The sequence below is a fragment of the Capra hircus genome, chromosome 11 (genome assembly GCF_001704415.2).
Source record: "Capra hircus breed San Clemente chromosome 11, ASM170441v1, whole genome shotgun sequence".
Taxonomy (NCBI): Eukaryota; Metazoa; Chordata; class Mammalia; order Artiodactyla; family Bovidae; genus Capra; species Capra hircus.
The window spans coordinates 99,702,349-99,725,003 of record NC_030818.1 but is presented as its reverse complement, the minus strand read 5'-3'; the positions used below and the strand labels follow the sequence as shown (position 1 = coordinate 99,725,003).

The window sequence follows — 22,655 nt, the reverse complement described above, 5'->3', positions numbered from 1 at the left end:
TCTAGCCTAGCATTTCGCATGATGTACTCTGCATATAAGTTAAATAAGCAGGGTGACAATATATAGCCTTGACGTACTCCCTTCCCTATTTGGAACCAGTCTGTTGTTCCATGTCCAGTTCTAACTGTTGCTTCTTGACCTGCTTAAAGATTTCTCAGAAGGCAGGTCAGGTGGTCTGGTATTCCCATCTCTTGAAGAATTTTCCACAGTTTGTTGTGATCCACACAAAGATTTTGGCATAGTCAATAAAGCAGAAGTAGGTGCTTTTCTGGAACTCAATTGCTTTTTCGATGATCCAGCGGATGTTGGCAATTTGATCTCTGGTTCCTCTGCCTTTTCTAAATCCAGCTTAAACATCTGGAAGTTCACGGTTCATGTACTGTTGAAGCCTGGCTTGGAGAATTTTGAGCAAGCCAGAATTTTGAGAATGATCAAATAACCAAGCAATCCCACTAATGGGTATATAACCAAAGGAAATACAATCACTGTCTCAAAGAGTTATCTGTGAATCCCTGTTCAGTTCAGTTCAGTTCAGTTCAGTCGCTCACTCGTGTCCGACTCTTTGCGGCCCCATGCATCGCAGGACGCCAGGCCTCCCTGTCCATTACCAACTCCTGGAGTTCACTCAGACTCATGTCCATCGAGTCCGTGATGCATCCAGCCATCTCATCCTCGGTCGCCCCCTTCTCCTCCTAACCCCAATCCCTCCCAGCATCAGAGTCTTTTCCAATGAGTTAACTCTTCGCATGAGGTGGCCAAAGTATTGGAGCTTCAGCTTTAGCATCATTCCTTCCAAAGAAATCCCAGGGCTGATCTCATTCAGAATGGACTGGTTGGATCTCCTTGCCATCCAAGGGACTCTCAAGAGTCTTCTCCAACACCACAGTTCAAAAGCATCAATTCTTTGGTGCTCAGCCTTCTTCACAGTCCAACTCTCACATCCATACATGACCACAGGAAAAACCATAGCCTTGACTAGACTAGAATCCCTGTTCATTGCAGCATTATTCACAAGAGCCAAAAGGTGGAAGCAACCCAAGGGTCCACCGACAAGATGACGAATAAACAAAACATGGTCTATCCAAAATGATGGAATATTATTCAGCCTTAAAACAGCAAGGAAATTCTACACCTGCTACAATATGGATGAACCCTGAGGACGTTATGCTAAGAGACACAGGCCAGTTGCTAAAGGACAAACACTGTATGATTCAACTTGGATGGGGCAACTAGAATAGTCAAATTCAGAAAAACAGAAAGTAGGATGGTGGTTGCCCAGGGCTGGTGGAAGGGGAGACAGGGCAGAATTCAGTTCCGCAAGATGAGAAGGTTCTGAAGATTGGTTGCACGACAATATGTATATAGTTAACACTACGCTGAACTGAACACTTAAAAGTAGTCACGATGCTACATTTTATGTTATATATATATCTTAAGTGAAAGTCACTCAGTTGTATCTGACTCTTTGCAACCCCATGGACTGTATAGTCCATGAAATTCTGGCCAGAATACTGGAGTGGGTAGCCTTTCCCTTCTCCAGAAGGGAATACATATCTTCCCAACTTAAAAATTAAAAGGAGTTTTCCCAAAGGTTAATGCGATGCCAGTCACTGAACAGAAAAACAGGAAGAAGACAGGAATGGAAAATTTCAAAATGGGAAATACAGTCAGTATTTTTTAAATGTCTGAGCTTATCAATAATCAAGGAAATGCAAAATTAAAGAACGCTATCCTATTTGTCCACCAAATAGGTAAAAAAACGAAAACAGGAGAACCCCTAAGAGCTCCAAGGTGGTGAGGCTGCGAGAGTGTGCAATCCCAGAGCCAGTCCAGCAGGCAGGTGTGAGACACTGAGTGCGTCCCGGAAACCTTGAACCGTATCCTGACCCAGCGCCCCCAGCCCCACTCCAGCCTGGTCCACTCACCCTTCAGCTCATCAGCAGCAAAGAAGGCAGCCAGGCAGTCTTCCAGGGTGACGACTGGCCCCCAAAACCAGCTAGGGGTACAGGATACCACGAACCTACAGAGACAGAAAGCGAGTGTGGGGGCATGCTGCCAGGGTCTTGGCAAAAGTAAGACATGGGGGCCTGGGGGGCTGAGGTCTGTTTGGATCCAGAGAGGCAGCCTGGCCTGGTGCATGGACTGAGCTGAGGTCTGGAGCTGGAAACCTGGGACCACCAGCCAGTGTCCTTGCGAGGGTGATATCACCTCCCCCTGAGTCTTGCCTTCCCTATCTGTGAAGAGGCCCTGGCCACACTGGCCTGTCTTCAGGGCAGAGCACAGGTTCCTGACATCAGGAGGGTAAAGCAGGCTTCGTGGAACACAGTGGAGGCTCCAGAAAGCCCACTGGCTCTCCCTGCAGGGCCAGGCCCTCACTCAGCCACTGCCCTCCTTTCTAGCTGCCACCTGGTCACTCTCCCCATCATTACTGCCCTCCAATCTATGGCCCTGTTCAAACCAGGCCACCTCAGTACGGCCACAGAACATGCTAACTCATGAGCATCCTTCAGTCTCAAGCCCCTTCCGAACTACACCCTCATCCCTGTGAAAGCTGGTATTTTGCTGTTAAACGTCTGTCAGCCCATCAGGCTGCCAGCTCCAGGAAGACCAGGTCAAGGGTGGTTATTTCTCCCAGCAGGCGGGGAGGTGGACCTACCGTCGGATATACTCCACAATAAAGGCAAGCCAGCCCTGGGCCGCATAGCTGTCCCCACAGGCGCCCGGCTTGGCTGGCACGTTCTGGTAGATGGCCGAGTGGAGTTTGGCCAGGTCCTCCTTGCCAGGAATGGGCAGTGACAGGTCCTGGAATGTCTCCACTGTGGTGGACACCTGGGGCGGGGGAAGGTTGAAGGTCAACCTGGCTTTCCATCTGCCAGGGTTCTACCCTGCCCAGACCAGCGGTCTGGACCCCAAACCCCAGCCGCCAGATGACAGGTGTGGGGCAGAGCGCCAGCTCCCCAGTCCTGGGACACGGGGAGCCCCAGGACCAGGGCCCGCCTTTAGAGAGATGGGGGCGGAGAGCCAGTGCCCCAGCCCCAAGCTGAGTGGGAAGCCCTGTGCGTCGCTCCCCTCCCCGCGTAGCACCCACCCGGTCACAGGTGAGACACTGCACGAGGCTGAGGACGGAGCCGTCGAAGATGTCCGAGATGACGCTGCGGTAGCTCTGCTCCTTCCGCCGCCGGCTGCTGGGGACCTGGGCTGGGGGCACCGCGTCCTGGGGCTAGACCTGGGACTAGGCCCCGACCCGCCCGCCCGCCTGCCCGGGGCCAGGGGCAGGCTCTGGGTGGTCACGCCTGTACGAGTCACGTGACCGGCTCCCACGCCACCTCCTGGGTCTGCGGGAGGCACCCCCCACTAGCGTCCCAACTAGTGTCCCAGCCACATTAAGACGGCTCAGAGACACCGCGTGAAGGACGCGCGGCACAGCCCCTGACAGAAAGTGCTCGCAAACCAAACACCGCCGCCAGGGGCGCAACCTCCGGCCCCGGCCCCCCCTGCCCCCGCCCCGCCCCCGCCCGCCTCCCTTTCCCACCCGCCCGCTCCTCCGAACCTTTCTTGAGCACGTAGGCCGGCCCCATCCTCACGGGGCTGGCACGATGAGGGCTGCTCGCCAGCTTGGTATGCCCCTCGTGGTGGTGGACGGGGCTGCAGGGCCGGGAGGTGCTGCGCATGTGCGCCTCGTTGTCTGGCTCTGGGAGTGGACAGAGCGAGGGGGACCGTGCTGGGCGGCTGAGCCAGCCCCCAGCCTGGTCAGGAAGACCTCCAGCGCCTCCGAAGGGCACCAAGGCCTGAACCCACGACGTCTCCTCTGTCCTGACCCCAGCCCACTCCCCAGCCTCTACATAGGACACGTGTCCACACACTTCCCATTCCTGCTGGGGGCTTGAACTCAGGGCAGGCTCTGACTCCTTCTCCAAGTGACATGCTATTCACCTGACTGCTCACCTAGAGGCCGGGTCTAGTGGGATAGCAGCCCCCTAGGGTAGTGTAAATCACTCAATCGTGTCCAACTCTTTGTGACCCCCACGGACTGTAGCCCGCCAGGCTCCTCGGTCCACGAGACTCTCCGAGCAAGGATACTGGAGTGGGTTGCCATGCCCTTCTCCAGGGAACCTTCTGGATCCAGGGATCAAACCCAGGTCTCCTGCACTGCAGGCAGATTCTTTCCCATCTAAGCCCCCCAGGGTAGGGCTGGGGGCCAACAGGGCCGCGGTGCCCCCGCAGCTGGCTGGTACCTGGCGTCCGGCAGGGACTGGTGGACCGCGGGGAGGGCGGCTGCGTCTCCGGGGGCTGCTGCTCCAGGGCGGCCATGGCGGTGTCCACGTCGGCGTCCTCGTCCACCTGCTCCGAGTTGGCGCGCTGCTGGCCCCACGAGAACTTGCGGTCCTTCATGCGCTCCTTCTCAGAGATGGCACGGCCCGCCTCGTCCGCCAGCAGCAGTTCCGCCTCGGCCTGGGAGCCTCCCCCGCTGCGCCCCTGCCCGTCGCCCTCACCGCGGTCGCTGCTGGAGTCGCAGGACAGGAACTCATCCTCTGAGGGGCTCCGGTCACCCTCCCGCTTCTCATCTGTGTCGCTCGAGTCTGAGTCCCGCGCTTCAGTCAGCGCCGCTGCTGTGGCCACCACGGGCTCCTTGAGTTCCTCGTGCAGCTGGTCCATCAGGCAGCGCAAGAATTCCTGGGTGTCCTGGAATTCCAGGGTGGCCTCAGCACGGGCACCCCTCCCCGGCAGGGCCCACCTGACCCCTGTCTACTGCCGCTGCTGCCAAGTCGCTTCAGTCGTGTCTGACTCTGCAACCCCGTAGACGGCAGCCCACCAGGCTCTTCCGTCCCTGGGATTCTCCAGGCAAGAATGCCAGAGTGGGTTGCCATTTCCTTCTCCAATGCATGCATGCATACTGAGTCGCTTCAGTCGTGTCCGACTCTGGCCGACCCTATGGGCCTCTGGGAGCACACCAGAGGAGCACACCAGGCTCCTCTGTCCACGGGATCCTCTAGGCAAGAACACTGGAGAGGGTTGCCATTGCCTTCTCCACCCCTTCTACTGAGGACACAAAGGCTGGGCGGCCAGCCGACCTCTCCCAGGTCTCGAGCTCTGAAGGGGCAGAGTGGATGTGGTGACCCAGGTCTGTCCGTCTCCAGGCTCCTGCTTTCCAGCCCTGCTTCTGACTCAGCACGGGAGACAGCAGATGTAAGCGTTCAGCCATGAAAGTCTCCTTGCTCCCAAAAGGAGGGGAAGTGAGTGTGAGCACGGAGCTGAGTGGGACACAGGTGACGCTGTGGGGGGGTATGCATGTGAGCACCCGGCTGAATTTTTTGGGTAGTAATGGCAGCCGGCAGGCCAGGCCACCAACAATCTTAACCCATCTCTGGTGCTCTCTGTTCCTCTGGCCCTTCACCAGCCCCAGTGCCCATGCCTTCCCGGGACTTGTGGCAGGAGGGACAGGCGTCCCACAGGCCTGGGCACGACTCAGTGGCTGCCACTGCAGGCTGGCTGGGCCTCTGATCCCGGCAGTGCTGCCATGACCCTGATGACTCTGTGACGAGGTCGCAAGCCCAGGGGGAGCCAGGGCAGCGAGGCCTCTGGCACAGCCTTGCCCAGTGGCTCAGGCAGGGGTGGTGCACACAGGAGGTGCTTCAGAAGGTCAGAAGATGATGGAGCAGGCTGCAGGCAGCCGGGGGCCCCTGGTGCCTGTGTGGGGCCACTGGGTTCAAAGTCCAGCCCTGTCCCTCACAGTCCCTGACCTGGATGTCAGAAGCAGCCCCTAGGGCCCCGCTCCCACCCCCACGAGACGGCGACTATGCAATGGCCAGAGCCAGCCGCACACCCAAAGCCTCAGGTCGCCAACGTGGAGAGAGGGGCCTTCGTTTCTCAGTTCTAGCTGAGGGAGGGGCTGGCTCTGGGTAGATTTCAACAGCAGAATGTCAAACAGGTTCAGCCTCGGCTGCACACCCAGCAGCTAAAACCCGATCTGCGGTAGGACCTGAACAGTCAGCTCGGGGCAGCAAGCAGCATGTGGCTGCATTCTGCTTCACCGTGGGTCCATGATTTTATGCTGTAGAAAGATATCACTGATTCCAGAAGGGTTCTCTAGATTTACAAAAACTTGCCATCAAAATGTCTAGTTTACTAAGAGTGAAATTTTGCCTATGGTTCGGGGAAGGAGAAAGCACAGGCCTATGTGAGTGGTCAGAGGTGCATGTGCCTAGAATCAAGGCTGCCTGAGATCAACTCTCCCCTCTGTCTTGTACCAGCTGTGTAACTGATCACTGGGCAAGGACTTGCCCGCTGAACCTCAGTCTCCCAACCTGTCAAGTGGGGAGAACACCAGCAGGTTCTGGGAGGCTCTGAGGTCCTTGCACCCATGAAGGGCTCGGGCAGCAAGTCTGGTCCAGGAGTCCCGCCTGGCAAAGCACACCTCTGGTCTTTTCCACACTGGTCTTGGTTTATAGCCCTGGGTGTCCCCTGGGGCAGCTCAGACGGCCTACCTGCTGGGCATAGCCTCGGAACATTGGGTTGACCAACTTGATCCCATGGGACAGGCTGGTGGGAACCACATAGCTGGGGCTGTAAGAAGACCAAATCCGTTAGTACAGGCGGTGGTCTGCTCTGAGCTATTCAAGCCTGCGAGGGCAGCTGGGCAACCATGATGGCCAGATCAGGCTCTGTGTGGTGTTTACTGCAATGTCGGGCAGTGCTGGCCCGGCCAGGGACCCCGGCAGGTTTACACATCTCTAAGGTCAGGAAAGGAAAACATCAAGTCTTGGCTCAGCCAGGCAGAGAGCTCTTGACTAGGATGGCATCACGTCCCGCCAGCCTGTGACACACCTCCTTTAAAATGGTTCTCATTCTGAAATATTTACTGTTGCTTTCTAATTTCAAAAGTCATACATGTTCATTATTTAACAATAGAAAATTTCAAAAAAAAAAAACCAGAAAATTTCAGAAAAGCATAGCAACGAATCATCAACACGAGCAGCATCCTGCAGAGATAACCACCATGAAGATTTCCAGACGTTTCCTTGACAATGCAGACACAAAATTACACTCAGGTAAACACTTGAACGTGGCTTAAAGTTGGAGCTGTATTGCATCATACTGTTTAATAATCTGCTTTTAATTTATTTCGATGCACTCACTTTATTCCCAATTTCAACGTTTTCCTGGATCTACCCCAAGCATCTGGTCTTTAAATTCCTTTTACACTGAGCTAAAGCCCCTGGTCAGTGTCAGCCACCACTTCTGAAACCCTGTTCGACATGCACAGATGTGGCTGAGACTAGGAGTGGTCACCACGTGTCTCCAGACCTCAGCACACACGCTCTGAAGCGCTGCCAGCTGCAGTCAACGCCAGGTTCAAGTTCTAGCTGCACCTTTCACAAGACGTGTTATCTTGAGCAAGACGCTTGAATCTCCCTGAACCTCAGTTTCCCCAGTTTGCAAACCAGAGCTGGCTGTGACCTACACCTGGAAGGGCCCCCGTAAGCATGACACAGGGGGACACGCAGCCCGTGGTGGTGAGAGGTTGAGGGCACCGGAAGTGCTCCATCAAGGGGCCCGACAGAAAGCCTGTCCCCACACCCTTGCCAGAGGTCGGGGACTCGGTCACTCACCGTTTCCTGTGCCAGACCTCAGAGACCAGCTTCTGATAACTTTTGCACAGGGCTGGCTTCTTGTCTGTGCGGACCAGGCCTCCACACTCCAAGAAGAACTGGGTAAGCGGGGGGCTGGGGGAGGGGGCAGGGAGCCAGGTCAGCAAAGAAGAGAAGGGGTACATGGCATCATTTATAAGAGCTGGCTGGAGAAGCAAAACTGTCCTGTGTGGAGATATACCAGGGCCCCCCAGAGCCATAAATACCTGTAGGTGACTTGACAGACCCCACCTGTTATGGGGCTGAATTGTATCCCACCCCAAATTCATACACTGAAGTCCTAACCCCCCCACCTTAGAATGTGAATGCACTGGAGATAAGATCTTTCTTTAAAGACTGTTGTGTAAAAATTAGAGGAACCATCACCCCTCCTTTCATCAGCCCCTGCTTAGAAACCTTCCTGAGCCTGAAGGCCTCTCCCTCACTTCTTTTTTCTTTGTTTTTGTTACCTCATTACATAAAAAATAGTCATTTATTATAGAAAAATTAGGAAATACAGATAAGCAAACAATAGTAACTGACCTTAACCCTACAATGTGAGTGAGGATAGCTATTCTGAAGATTTGGGGGCATATCCTCCTAGAATTTTCTATGCATGCAGAGCCCCCATCCCTCCCCTCCTTTTCATACACACACACACACACACACACACACACACACACACACACAGAACCCTTAATAGGTGCGAGATCCTGAGTGCCAGGCAGAGGAGATGGCCCAGCCTCAGGGAGTAGAGGGTATCTTAGATGGAAAAAAATATCCTCACCCCCCCAAATGGGACTTCACCATATAAAGGTTCACAACCTTTTTCTACTTATCATATTCTGAACTCCTCCCCGTTTCAATAAATATTGTCCTGCACCATTTTTTCCTGAACTCACCGTAAAGCTGGTCTGTACTAAATCTGTGATTTTTATGGGCCTTTAACATGTTTCCAATAAATGGCAGGGTGAGGAACGGCACAGACAGCATTTTGAACCTCTCTGGGTGCTGATACCTCCTTTAGCAGAAATTCCCATTGGAGGGATTGCTGGGTCAAAAGGCAGGTGTGGTTCTGGGCATTTTGATGTGTACCCACATCCAGGCTTCTATGAGCAAAGCACATGACCCAGCTTGGGGGCAGCAGCTGCTATTCCCAGGGCCCCCCAACTTCCAGATGAGGCGAAACCTACCAGTTGGACAGGGCCTGCAGGGCCGCATTCATGTAGCAGGAGTTGCCGAGGTTCTTCATGCCCGTGAGGCCTGGGAAACCAGCACACACGCAGGGGGAGGGGACAGTGAGCACTCGGAGAGGAGCCGTGGCTCCCGAGTCCCCCAGGACCTGCCCGGGAAACCTGCCAAGTCAGCCGATGGAGTCCCACTCCCTGTAGCCCCAGCTACCACGGTGGGTGGACCCCACGGACCCCTTCACCCTCCGCCCCGTTCAGCCCACTGTCCGCGCTGAGCAAGGCCAGCGACCCGGGCTGAAAAGAAGCCTGCCTGCCAGGGGCACGGCTGAGGTGCGGCTGAGGGCTGCCAGGCCCCAGGGCCGCACTCCAGGGAAGCCCTCGTGTCACAGAGAACACCCTACGCCACCCCACCTGCCCAGGTAGCACAGCTCGCGGGGCTGTTACCTCGTGGCTTCAGGTCATCGTCCTCCGACTCAGACTCTCCTTCGTCTGCCACAGCGATGGGGACGGCTCTCAGAGGGTGGGAGGGCGGCGGAGAGTCCTGCGTCCGAGAACCAAGGTGAGAAGTCAGGAAGACTAGTAGGTGAAGAAGGAGAGGGGCTGGGGACGGGGCCATGCATCCATCCCTGCGCTGGGGTGTTGGGGGAGCAGCCCAGACCCCTAACCACTCAGCCCACCTGAGCAGGGGACATGGTGGTTAAGAGAGGGCATGAGTTTGAGCAAACTCCGGGAGTTGGTGATGGGAGCGACTGGGAGGCCTGGCGTGTTGCAGTCCACGGCGTGCTGCCGTCGCCAAGAGTCAGACACGACTGAGCGACTGAACTGAACTGGTGGCCTTGCCCTGGGAAGTCTCTGACTTGTACTTTACTTATAGTAATGAGTAATAATATTTTATTTATAGCAAATTTGAGGAAAAATAGAAACAAAGAAAAAACAACAGGCAGCCCAACTTTTCTGAGACAAACACTGTCGATTATAATCTCTGTTGCATTTAAACTGTTAATACACACACACCCAAAACAGGATTTGTATATACTTTTTATAGACTTTTTTGTAAAAAAATAAAACAAAAACTCATATATATTGATTATTTAAGTCCACAAACATAGTCCGTACACATTTACTGAGCACTTATTATGTGACCATCATTGTCAACAGGGAGGAAAGACAACAGCGTACCCAGATACGTCAGGCCTCTCCGAGGGCTCAGATGCTGACTTAATGAGCCCTCCCTGAGGGTCAGCTCCGCGCTGGGCTCCCCCACCCGCCTCCTCGAAAGGTCTGAATGGCTCCTGGCCTGGTGCACTGCCGGGGGAGGGTGTCCAGGTGTTTCCCATGCCAGCCTTGGCCCAGGGCACCCCCAAGGCCTACCTGCCCCCTGCCCCAAGTCACCTCTGCGTCCTGAGCCCTCACACTGCCCTGGACAGGGCTGGGGCTCAGCGGGCATTAGCTGATTTGAGCTCTTCAGAGCCGCCTGGGCACTCGGAGCGGGGACAGACGCCGTTGGGGACCCACTGCCCTGCCCTTGCCCTTGTTTCGCCACCGACTGGCCCCTGCGCCCCCTCACCTGCTCGGCGAACTTGGGCGCGGGGCCAGGCGGGTGGGCCGCCAGGCGCGGCTCCAGGAACACTTCCTTCTCACAGGCATAGCACCACACCCGGAACGTGGTCAGGTTCACCGTCAGGTTGTGCTTTTTCGCCTGGAAGGCAAGATGCAAAGGAAGGAGAACACACTGGCCCAACAGGTGCCGCGGGCCTGCCTCAGCGACGCGGGCTGGGGAAAATCCCAGATTTTCAGGAATCTCAGATTCTGCTCCCCCCACCTCAGCCAGGCGTGCCAAGGGCTGCCGCTGCCTTCTCTCTTCCTTCTTTGCCGTGACTGTTCCAATTTTACACACACAGCCGCCTAGGCCCAGAGAGGCGGGTGGAGCCAGGGGGCAGCTGGAGCTGGGGTCTGAGCTCGGGGCCCACACTCACCTGTGCGTGGAGGGTGCTGTGGTCAGCGAAGGATTCTCCGCAGCCGACATAGGAGCAAGAGACCTGGGGAGAGACGGAAGGGGAGCGGGGCGGGGGGCCATGAGGGGGTGTCCTCGCTGCCACCCCGGGACCCCAGGGACCAAGGCCCAGCCACTGGTTTGCGCACCTGAGGTGCGCGCTGGGCACAGCTGGCTGCCACACAGCCGCCCCACCTCTCAGCGAGACGGGCGGTGGGCCCTGGGCTGAGGCCTGGCTGCTGGGCGCCCTGACCCGCTCCTCCCTCCACTCACCCCTTTTCCACCAAAACCCCACTCCTGATGGGCCAGTTGGCGGGGCCACACTTTTGGTGGGGGGCGGGGGGAGCCTGGGCCTCATGGCCGTTTCTGACGGGGGACGCTGAATGGGCAGAGGCGGCCAGGGGGCCCTGTGCTGACCCCATGCCCCGTGGTGACCTGCCTTTGGCCTTGCGCTCTCCTCCCCCAGATCCACCCAGCTCCCAAGGCCCAGCTCGTGGCCTCCACCCCAGCCCTGGCTGTCGGCCTGCTTCACTGCAGGAGAGCGCTGGTGCACCCTGAGCACTGGTCAACCACACACCAGCTGGTGAGGGCCTTTCAAGGAAACGGCCTTTGGGCGGCGTCACTTTCTGCGTCAGGTTCCGTCTCGGTCTCTCGGGGGGCGTCTGTGGGCTCCCAGGAGGCAGGGCCATGACTCCCCCTTCCTGCCGTCCCCGGGGCCCCAGACCGTGTCCCGCAGTGCAGTTCACCCTGAGCGACAGGCCCAAAAGGACGAGGCCAGAGCCCTGCGGAGCCTCCTGTGTCTTCTGCAAAGAGACTTGAACTGTGATCTTTGTGCCCATTCGCTGCCTTTTTTTTGGTCTCTCCTTGTATTTGTTTTCAAAGAAATTTTTAGTGAGATTATATATAGTGTGATATATACTTGTGGCAAAGTTGAAAAACACTACAAAGTTATAGAGAAAAATGAATTACCTGTAATTCTGCCTCCCTCCCCCAGAGAAAATCATCACTTGTTCACATATTTACTGTTACTCTTTTGGGTGAGCACAATAATCACAACCAGATTTTACTGGACGCTGTCTACAGGCCACATACCATGTTAAACCCATCACAGGCACCATCTCGCCAAATTCTACCGTAAGGTGGGGGTCTACAAGGCGGGGGCAGTCGTCAGTGTTGTGGCCTCTGCTTTATAGATGGCAAAACAAAGACCCAGACTGGCCCGGGGCGGGGCGGGGGTGGTGTTGTGTGTGTGTGTGGGGTGTGTGTGTGTGTGTGTGTGTGTGTGTGTGTGTGTGTGTGATGTCTGACTCTTTGCAACCCCATGGACTATAGCCCACAAGGCTCCTCTGTCCATGGGATTCTCTAGGTAAGAATACTGGAGTGGGTAGCCATTTCCTCCTCCAGGGGATCGTCCCAACCCAGGGATCGAACTCTTGTCTCCAGCGTCACCTGGGAAGCCCCAGCTGACGGACAGACTGCCACTAACAAGTGCCAGGGTTCACAGCCAAGATGCTACATCGTCTCATAAGCACGTGCTGAATAGAAACTTCCCCTTCATGCCGATGGGCTCATTCAGTCCACAGTCTTCTCTAGCCTGCTTTTCCCTCTTCGTCTTTAATGGTTGCAAGGGCAGGCAGCCCAGGGGCTCACACACCCTGGGGCCCTCTTGGCTTGGGCACCACACCCGAGACATCCGTGCCCTATGTCCCTGCCCAAGGTTTCAGGCCATGCCCACGGAGGACAGGTATTCCCAGCCCAGAGTCTGGACCCAGCTCCAGGCCCCCAACAGCTGCAGGAAACTCACCTGGAGACAGGCCCACAGGTTGGGTCCAGAAACCCCACATGACTGACAGGTGCTCTGTGTGAGGCAGGGAAAGAGACAAAGAGGAGGGTGTGAGTGGCCACAGGATGTGTGCCATCAGACTCAGCTCAGAGGCTTTGCCTCACAGAGATCCCGGCCCATGGGGCCACTTTAAGCTTTACTGTTTGAATTTTGTTTTTTCATGTGCCTGAAAAAACATCTTCCATACAATCACTTACAGCTTATCAGGGAATGTTTACCAGGAGGATTCCTACGTGCTGTTTCTCATAAATCCTCAGTTGCTTATCAGCTTCTGCCAGAAGCGAGTAGAACTGCACGCAACTCTCAGGACTGAGGTCATAAGACGAGACGGGCTTGAATCTCCTTTGGGAAACATTCTCCTTACGACAAAACTGCCCAGTCTCGATCCTCTTTCTTGAGACGTGGATTGTCTCCTGACCTTGCGCCCACTGTCGTCGCTTGTTCCCTTGGTAACGGCTGCTGCAATGTTTGGTTTTCTGATCTTTATCATTGTCGAAAGAAATTTCTTGTACCATAGCCTATATATACTCACAGAAAGACCATTAAAGCACCTTTGCTCCATTGGAGCTTGGGTCCCCGTGTCTTTCTTTCTTTTTTTTTTCTTTCTCTCTCTCCCCGACTAATTCTCTGGAGCGTAGAAACCCGTCATGCTCTCTCTCTTGTCTGGGCTTCCAACACCCCCTTGAGAAGGCGCCCTGTGCCTTCAGTCCCTCGAGAGGGTTCCCTGTGCCTTCGTGAGTGATGGAAGCCCCATGTCAAGACCTTTATTGGTTCTCTGCGTAAACCAGGGACTATCAGCCTCTTTCTCTCTCTTATCGTCAACTCTGGATGTCAGGTCCCAGTCCATTAAAGGATCTCAACAAAAGCTTAAGCAAACAGACCCCTTAATATGCTCTCATCACACCTTCTACTCTTTCATGACACTCATTTATTTAAGCCTTTCTGCCCGGCTAGACTATGGGCTCCATGAAGGAGGGATGGTCTATTTCGCCTACCCCTGCGACTTCACAGAGTCTGGTACAAATCAGATCAGTATATTTGTTGACCACAGAAACACCCATGTATCTGTTGATCAGGATGACAGAGCCTACTTCTGGTCCACTGATATCTCTCTTCCCTGCTTTAATAAAAGAATCTATGTATTTTGGCTGAGCACATGGTCAGTGAGCTACAGACTATGTGTCCTAGCCCCCACTGTGATCATGGGGGCTCAGTTCTAGTCAACAGCATAAAAGTAAAAAGTGACATGTGCCACTTCTGAGTTTTGCACAACCCTTGGTCTCTCTCTTGTTTCCACTGGCTGGAATGTAGATGTGATGGCAGGAACTCAAGCAACCACTGTGGACCTGGAGGTGAATGCCATATGTTGAGAATGACAAATCCACTCTATCAGAGCTACCTGCATCCAGACTGCTCAATGAGAAAAGTAAACCCCTATCTCATTTAACTCACTATATTTCAAGGTCTTTTCACTATAATTTAAACTGACCTAAGTAATTTTGTCTGTGTCTGTCTAGAACAGCAGTTTCCAACTGAGCTTCCACAATACCCAGTGTGTCTCTGCCAGTTGTGAGATGAATTCTAAGCACTGGTCTCTGTAGCAGTTACAGGGCTGATCCCTGGTGAGGGATCACAATGAGGTATCCAGCTAAGTTCTTTGGACCTTGCTCATGTAATCCTTATTACAGTCTCTGCAACAGGTCCCAAGACCCCCTTCTTACAGATGAGAAATGGAGGTTTGGAGAGGTCATGACCCTACTGTCAGAAGCACTGTCAGCTGAGGAGTCAGGGTCATCAAACTTACGGGAAAGGTCTAGTTTCCTCCCAAGGGTGGCCACATCGACCCTTAAGCCTCCATGGGAACTTCTTTTCACTAAGCCCAGATTCTGGCTGTGTTTGTAAAAATCCTGAACATGGCTCTCTCAGAAAGGTTGAGAAGGCGCAGCTCATCCCAACCGTGGGGCTGAGGTTTGCAGTCTGTGTCTTAGGGTCTCTTACCAAGGATGCTGAGGGGGCAGGAGACCAGTCTACTTGGTAGACTCAAAGTTGCTACTCCTGATCTTTCCAAACTTGTCATCTCTTTTGTGACTTTCTGATTTCACAATTCACTCCCATCTTCCCAAGTTTTTTTTTCATTTCAGTCATATGAATGAAAAAAGTATTGTGTGCTTATTTCAACAATTTAAATGACGCATACGCTGTATATAATATGTAGCATATTATATACAACACATATATGCTGTATATAATGTGTAGTATATTATATATAATACATGTTATATATGTGTAATATATTATATATAATACATATATACTGTATATATTGTGTCCCATATTACATATAATACATATACGCTGTATATGTGTCATATAGTATATATATGTATGCTGTATATAATGTATCATATATTACACATATGCTGTACATAATATGTAGTGTATTATATATAATATATATATATGCTATAATAACTTGAAGTATTTCTCTCCATACCTTTGGCTAGGAAAAATGAGATCACACTATACCAACTTCTCAGTAACAGGCTGCTGTCACCTATTCAGGGCCATCCTTCTATGTCTGTACACAGAGACCCCATCTCATTCTTTGCAATAAGTACACAGGGGCCCACACTACGGGTACAGACACCACAACTGTTCCACTCATTCCCTTCCTGGTGAATATGCATTTGACCACCAGTGTTTTCCTTTTTCAAATAATGCTCAGTAAACACTGCTGTATTTGTATCTTGTAACGGGTACATACATTGCTATTAGATACATTCCGAGTGTGGGAATTGAACCCCTGCAGTCATGGTAACTTGACTATAAACTTCGGGTCCACTTCCCTCCCTCGGTCGGCTCTAAGTAACAACAGTTTGTGCCGTGCGCATCTGAAACGGTGCCATATTGGTTTCCTGGCAAAATCCTTGACCACCAGGGAAGTCAAGCACCTTTTTTCAAGAGTTTCTCAGCCATCTGCATTGCCTCCATTGTGAGCTACCTGGTTCAATCCTTGCGCCTTCTGGGTATTTTAAAACCATGTTGGTTTCATTTTGTAGATTTCCAAAAGGCTGCCACGTCCCAGCCCGATCTTCCCAAGTTCTGACTCCCTCTTCCCACCTTGTTTGTCTCCTCCCTGCTCTCAGATTTCCCAAGAAACTCTCAGTTTGTTTCACTTATCCCTTTGTGCAGACGCAGGAAGAGACCCGGTGTTAGACGGTGCAAATGCACCACAGCCTCGCTCCACTCTTCCTCCTGACCACACTGAAACCGTGCTCTACAGGGTTAACAGAAATTGGTGACGAACAGAAATGGAACTTGTCTCACACAACAGCAACTAAGGGAAGAGCTGAGTAAAAAACCCCTCTGCTTGAAGCCTGCCTTCACTGAGCAAGCTTGCCTCAATTATTATTTTTTTTAAACTGCATACCCTCTATGCTTCATGTAGCCTATACATCACCAGACTCCTTAACCACCCCTACAGATAACAGCTCTGATGTATGTGTTGCTATAGTAATAGTGGTTTAAGCTGTTTTTTCAGAAACTTGGAGTCTTGTCTAGTTCGAGCCAACTAAGACTGTTTGGGACCACTAACCCTAACATTGGGTATGTGTAAGTGTCTGATAAATGACCTTTTGATGTCAAAGGACCCAAAACTCCAGCCTCAGATCATGCTAAGCACCTCCATTTTTGAACACGCATCCTAGGAAGAAGCACGTTAACTCAGACACACTTGTGCAGAACACTGATGACCACATCTCTCCCCACGCCTAAGACCACCCTGCTTCTTTATCCCATAAACATCCCAAGACCCTCGCCTTCTGGGAGGCTGATGTGAGGCTTGTTCTCCTGTTTCCTCACTTGGCTGCCTTGTGAATCAACCCTTTCTTTGCTGCAAACCTCGGTGTCTCAGCGTTTGGCTTGCTATGAATCAGCAGATGAGCCTGGTTCAGTAACAGCAAGCAAAATGACTTCAAAAGAAGCCACAGGAACTTTGAAGACTCACCCCTGAGACTAAACCAGCTCAGGCCAAAAGCCACCCAGCACCTGCTGGTGCAGGGAGGCTGAATGACCAGCATTAGGTGCCTGGAAAGAAGACACAGAAATCTGTCTAGGAGTCTGACCCAACCCCCACCCCTGGGAATGGCCCCTCCATACGGCCCTGCCCCTGAACACAATGACACTATACAGACAGAACGCTGCAAAGGGCCCGGGTGTCCACCCACAGAGGATCAGCTGTGGAGTCCCCACAATGAACTATTATGCAACTTTAAGACAAACCATGAGATCCATGTGCTGAGGCCAAAGAGCTCCAAGATACACTGCCAGGTGAACAGAGCACGTTACCAAAACAGCTATAGTACGCTACTTTTTATGTAATCGAGGGGAAAATGAAAAATAAGTATTCCCATAAACAAACTCTGAAAAGATACAAAAGAAACCTATGTTCATGGCTGTCTGGAGGGTGGGATGGAGAGGGTGGGCACAGGACGGGTGGGAGGGGGACTCCTTGACATTTTTCTTCTTACATCATTTCATTTTTGAACCATGTGGAAGTGTTACCTACTTAAAAAAAATTTAATCTGAAAGACAAACAACACATCCTCCCTATTCAGTGTGGCCCACCTTTGGGAATCCCCGGGGGGTCCCACGGTTAGGACTCCAAGCTTCCAGTGCAGGAGGCATGGGTTTGATCCCTGGTCAGGGAACTAAGACCCTGCAAGCTACAATACAGACAAAAAAAAACCACAGTGGCCCACCTCTTCTCTTTGAACCTCCCTGAGCCCTTCTCAGGTCAAGTGTGCAAAAATGCCCGTGGACTCTCGGAGCCTGACTCTCCGCCTTGCACCTGCTCCAGCCACTAATGGGCATCAGCGCTCCCAAATGGATGGTCTACGTGGTAATTAATGGCTGTTAGGATACAGCTCCAGAAGACCTCCTGAACAGACGCCAGCTTTTCCATTTACATAAAAGGCCAAGCAGAGACTGCTGGGAGCCAGTGCTTCCGTGGCTTCAGAAATGTCTGTATCCCAGGAATGTGGCGGGGGCGGGGGCGCCCTGGGTGTGGGCCTCAGCCCCAGAAGGTCTGACGCTTTACCTTGGATTTGAGCAGCAAGTCCTCTTTGGTCACCTCCCCTATCGAGTCAAGATGAGGACAAAGGTCCCTGGAGTCCCCCATGCTGGCCCAGGCTCACCTACAAGGAAACACAAGGGATCCTGGGTTAATGGCAGCCCCTGCCGGCTGGAGGCAGGAGACACTGGGGGGTTAAGTGCATACTTGGGTCTTGAGCCCCAGATCTGTCACATACTGACTGATGACCCGGAGAAGCTACTTAACTGCTCTGAGCCTCACCCTCTTCGCCTGACGATTGGGGAGGGAGATAACACCTTCCGGAAGGGTTGCTCAAAGGATTCATGGAGGAAATATCAGTGAAATGCCTGGCCCAGGGACAGCAAGTGCAGGTTGCTGATTAGAATTCAAGCGCTGGGTGTGATGATGAGAACTGTTGATAGGGAAGATGCAAGGGTGCTTCCTGCATTTGGGGAGCTGCCTGTTAGGGAATCTAAAACAGCAGTCTTTCTGTTGAAAGAGACCAGCTCCCTGACCTGGAGACCACTCTACACCAGGGGGCAGCAGCGGGCAGGGTGGAGAGGCTAGGTCTGGAAACCAAGTAGAAAGGCAAAAACAGAAGGGGATGGCGCTCTTCTCTGAGCAAGCAAGCTCCCTCTTCTCAAGAGCTTCAGAGAGGCCAGGTGACCCAAAGGCCACTTATCTCACTTCCTGTGAGAAATTCCACTTAGAGAAGACTTTTGAAACTCCAAGATACTAGAGGAGGAAGTCAGAGCAGCAACTCCTCTAGAAAATGTTACTGGAGAATGAGAAAGTCGCAGAGAAGGGCGGGCAAACCGAGCCAGGAAGGGGTCTGAAAGATGTTCACTGAAGTACCAATGGTGGTGTAACTGGGTGATAGATTTCATAAGAGCTGTGTGGTTGTTGCTTTTTTTTTTTTTACAATTATAAAAACAAAACTCAGATGATATACTTTTTAAAGTACAAGGTATAGGAGCAAAATAGAAGGCTTCCCTGGAGGCTCAGACGGTAAAGTGCCTGCCTGCAATACAGAAGACCTGGGTTTGATCTCTGGGTAGGGAAGATCCCCTGGAGAAGGAAATGGCAACCCACTCCAGTATTCTTGCCTGAGAAATCCCCTGGACAGAGGAGCCTGGGAGGCTACAGTCCACTGGGTCACAAAGAGTCGGACACAACTGGGCAACTTCACTTCCCTTTCTGCTGACTCAGTGGTAGAGAATCTGCCTGCCAGGGCAGGAGACAAGAGTTTCATCCCTGGGTCGGGAAGACCCCTGGAGGAAGAAATGGCAACCCACTCCAGTATTCTTGCCTGGGAAATCCCATGGACAGAGGAGCCTGGGAGGGTTAGAGTCCATGGGGTCACAAAAGACTCAGACATGACTCAGCAACTAAACAACAATAGCAATAAAGTAAAATAAACTGCTGATGATATCGTGGCAAACTTCCATCCTGACGCTCCTGTATAAATACGCATCCTGTATAATTCTTCTCTTTTTTTTTTTCTGGCCAAAACATTTAATTAACAAAAAAATATTACAATAGCAGAGAAAATAATAATAACAATAAAGAGAAATTAGAAGTGGGAATCAGGGTAGAAAGCAATGCGAAGGCTTTGGTTTCTAGGAGGCCAACACGCCAGCTGAGCTGGCATTAGCCCCAGCACCTTCTGAGTTCTCCTTGGCTGCTCGCTTCTCGTCTTCCCCCGTGAGACGAAGGTTGTGCTTTACCCGGAGTTCGTTTAGCTCTTTCCCCTTTGCCTGAAGCTGTTGTGCCAGTGTCTCAGTGGTCTTCTGTATCTGCTCCTTGTAGTTCTCCAAGGCAGGCAGCACCTCTTTGACGATCCGCTTCCACCAGCACCCCTCCAACCATGCGGTAGCACTTGAGGGTTTCATCTGCCTCCTTCAGAGTATCAATCACTAGGCCATGCTCATCCAACTCCATCTCCAGCTCAGCTGCTTTGGAGGCCAGGCCCTGCTGTTCCTGCCTAAGACGTCTGAAGCCAGCCGTCACCTGCTCTGCGGACACCGCCCCCTTCCCCATACCGCTCCTGCTGCTCTTGCCGGCGCGACCGCCGTTCTCCGCCATCTTCACCGCCTGCTAGCTAATTCTTCTCTTTTTTAAATCAGAAGGGAAAAAAGCTATTTCAGTTTGAAAAGCAAATGCTTCTTTCGAGGGAACTCCTTGGTGTGCTGGGCAGCTCCGTATCTTGACTGTGGTGGTGGTGACGTGGACCCGTATGCATTTGTATGTATTAGTTGCTCAGTTGTATCCGACTCTTTGCAACCCCACGGAATACAGCCCTCCAGGCTCCTCTGTCCATGGGATTCTCCAGGCAAGAATACTGGAGTGGGTTGCCATTCCCCTCTCCAGGGGATCTTTCCGACCCACGGATCAAACCCAAGTCTCCTGCACTGCAGGCAGGTGCTTTGCCGTCTGAGCCACTAGGGAAAATGGCCTGGAACTAAACACACACACGCACACACACACAAACACAAATGAGTGCAGGTACAACTGGTGAAATCTGAATGAGTTCCCTGGGTGTACCGGTCTCTCTGCTGGCCATGATGCTGTACTACGGACACACCAGAGATGCGGTACCACTGGGGCACCGTGGGGGAAGGGAACATGGGACCTCCTGGCACATTTTTTGGCAACTTACTCTGAATCCATAGTTATCTCAAAAGAAAATGTTTAAAAGTAAAGAAGTAAATGCTGCTGCCACCCAATATTTTAGCAGAAATTGTACCCAGGAACCTGGCTTTTGACTCTAGCTCCAAACTATTACCGAGAAAAAGGGCCCAATCAATCAAAGATGCAAGAGGAGCCAGCAGTGCTTTAATCAAGGGCAGAGGTTGTGCAACCACCAGAGGGAGGTGGACCCCCCCAAGCGCCCTCCTGCAAGCCCCTCCCCACCCCAAAAGATCGCCAGCAGGGAATTGGCCCAGACTCCATGCCAGACAGGAGTGACTGGTGCTGATGAAGGGCCAGACTTAGTGTTTTCCATGCATTCTTCCCTTGAAAGCTTCCCCGGCCATCTCAGAGGATGACTAAACAGGACACCTTCTGGTCCCAGGTCTTGCAGACAGGAGCTCCAGGACTGAGGCCAAAACCCAAGCGGGTCAGACTCTTGGCCCGCTCTTTGGAACTTACAGAAAATGCAAACACAGGCGGAAGGAGACAGAAGTGTGTAACCCACCCCCAAGCACTCATCACCTGGCTTCACAATTAATCCATGGCCAACCTTGCTTCATCTCAACCTGCCACTTCCTCCTCTGTGCAGCAAATCCCAGATATCACATCATTTCATCCACATACGTTTTTCTATGAGACTTGAAAGAGGAAAAAAAAAAACCCACATAACCAAAATTCTATCATTTCACCTAAAAAGAAAAATCTATACTTCCTTCTTGATCTGTGTGTAAGGGCGACACCTGAGTGGGAGAGGCTGAGGGCCTACCTCTGTGCAAAGCAACAGCCCCAGGAGGCAGTCACCCTCCGCATTCTTTGGTCCCGGCCAACAGTGGTGAGTTGCTGCGCTGGGCTGGGGTGAGCACAGGCTTCTGCTGGGGAACCTGGGAAGACAAGCCAGCACACTTCATGTAGTTCTGTTAACCTTAAAACTCACTCTCGAGGCTTCCCTGGGGGTCCAGTAGTTAAGAGTCAGCCTTGTGATGCAAGGGACACCAGTTTGATCTCTGGTCTGGGAAGATCCCCACATGCCTTGGCACAACTAAGTCCTTGAGCCACAACTGCTGAGCCTGTGCTGAAGGGCCCAGGAGTGGCACTTACTGAAGCCTTCACACCTAGAGCCCGCGCTCCGCAACAAGGGAAGCCCACACACCGCAATGGAGAGTAGCCCCTGCCAGTTGCAACTGGAGAAAGCGTGCTCGCAGCAACGAGCACAGCCCAGCACAGCCAACATCAAAATAAAATACATAAATAAATCTTGAAAAAGAAACACTCTCAACACCAAGCAGAAGCTGTAAATAGCCCACAATTCCTCCTGCGGGGGTGGGGGGGCAGCACAGGGAGTGAAGTTTTGGACATTTGGGGTATCCACAGGCTAGACATACTCCCCAGTATGTCTCCAGGGACAATAAAAACACACCACTGCTGGGACGGCTGAAGAAGGCTTGGGTGGAGCTGGCAAACAGGGTCAGCCCTCCCCCCAGGGGGGTGTCAGACCCCTCACTAGTCACTGCTGGGCATTACCTTTGTGATCCCTGAGAGATGGTTTGGCAGCGGAGGGCCACGGGAGGCCGCTCCGACAACTGCTCCCCGCTGGACCGGAGGATCCACCCTTTCCACGAGGGCCACTGAGACCCTCAGATCATCCTTCCAGCCTCCCGAGAACTTTCCACTGCTCAGAACCCCTGACCCCTGGGTCGTGAGCAAGCCTAGGCTACCGACACAACAGGGTGCGTCTGCTCATCAACACTGCCCCCCTGCCTTGGTGGGCCACGTCTTCTAGGTGTGGGCAGTTCAAAGAGGGAGAGGCGGTTAGAAGCTACCATTTAAAACAGTCACGTGACAATGACGGGGCTCAAGGTTCTGAATTCCAAGCCTTCTCACTTGAAGTCAGACTTCTAGTTTTTTCGTTTCCTCTGAGGTCAAGTGTGCTGGGTGGCTGCCAGCTTCACACTATTTTAAGCTGCAGTATGTGGGTTTTCCAGTGTCTTCGGTATACGCTCCATCTCTTGGGCTAGATGGTGAAGCCAGGTCATGAGCGGGAGACCCCATGCCAGGAACACTGCCCCAAACAAGGGCAACAATTGACAGGCCCACTCCTGACTCACAGGTGCCATCAGACAACTCAGGTTCTTGCAACTTCAGTTAGAAGAAGAAGGAAAAAAAAAGCCCTGTGGCAAAGAAACTTGTGTACTGCCGCTGCCCCTGCTTTACAGATGAA

The 22,655-nt window shown here is 52.7% G+C and overlaps 1 protein-coding gene and 1 pseudogene across 6 annotated transcripts in view; both read right to left on the bottom strand.

The window, feature by feature from the left end:
- The window catches only part of USP20 (ubiquitin specific peptidase 20), a 46,412-nt gene that overhangs the window by 15,722 nt on the left and 8,035 nt on the right, over positions 1–22,655 (bottom strand). For 4 of the 6 annotated variants that reach the window (XR_001918868.1, XM_018055962.1, XM_018055966.1 and 1 more), the window contains exons 2-15: positions 21,204–21,318; positions 17,753–17,849; positions 12,616–12,669; positions 10,795–10,857; positions 10,386–10,517; positions 9,263–9,359; positions 8,822–8,891; positions 7,611–7,724; positions 6,486–6,564; positions 4,236–4,683; positions 3,551–3,691; positions 3,089–3,198; positions 2,657–2,829; positions 1,926–2,020 (exon numbers count right to left, since the gene is read on the bottom strand). Coding sequence is in view for 5 of the 6 variants with exons in the window: in XM_018055962.1 (XP_017911451.1) it covers positions 1,926–2,020; positions 2,657–2,829; positions 3,089–3,198; positions 3,551–3,691; positions 4,236–4,683; positions 6,486–6,564; positions 7,611–7,724; positions 8,822–8,891; positions 9,263–9,359; positions 10,386–10,517; positions 10,795–10,857; positions 12,616–12,669; positions 17,753–17,833 (1,657 nt within the window). In the remaining variant the exon portion in view is untranslated. Of the gene's footprint in view, positions 1–1,925; positions 2,021–2,656; positions 2,830–3,088; positions 3,199–3,550; positions 3,692–4,235; positions 4,684–6,485; positions 6,565–7,610; positions 7,725–8,821; positions 8,892–9,262; positions 9,360–10,385; positions 10,518–10,794; positions 10,858–12,615; positions 12,670–17,752; positions 17,850–21,203; positions 21,319–21,958; positions 22,035–22,655 lie in introns of those variants that run through there. The other 2 variants (XM_018055964.1, XM_018055965.1) reach the window with 2 other exon arrangements.
- Positions 19,366–19,892, bottom strand: LOC102173578 (annotated as a pseudogene).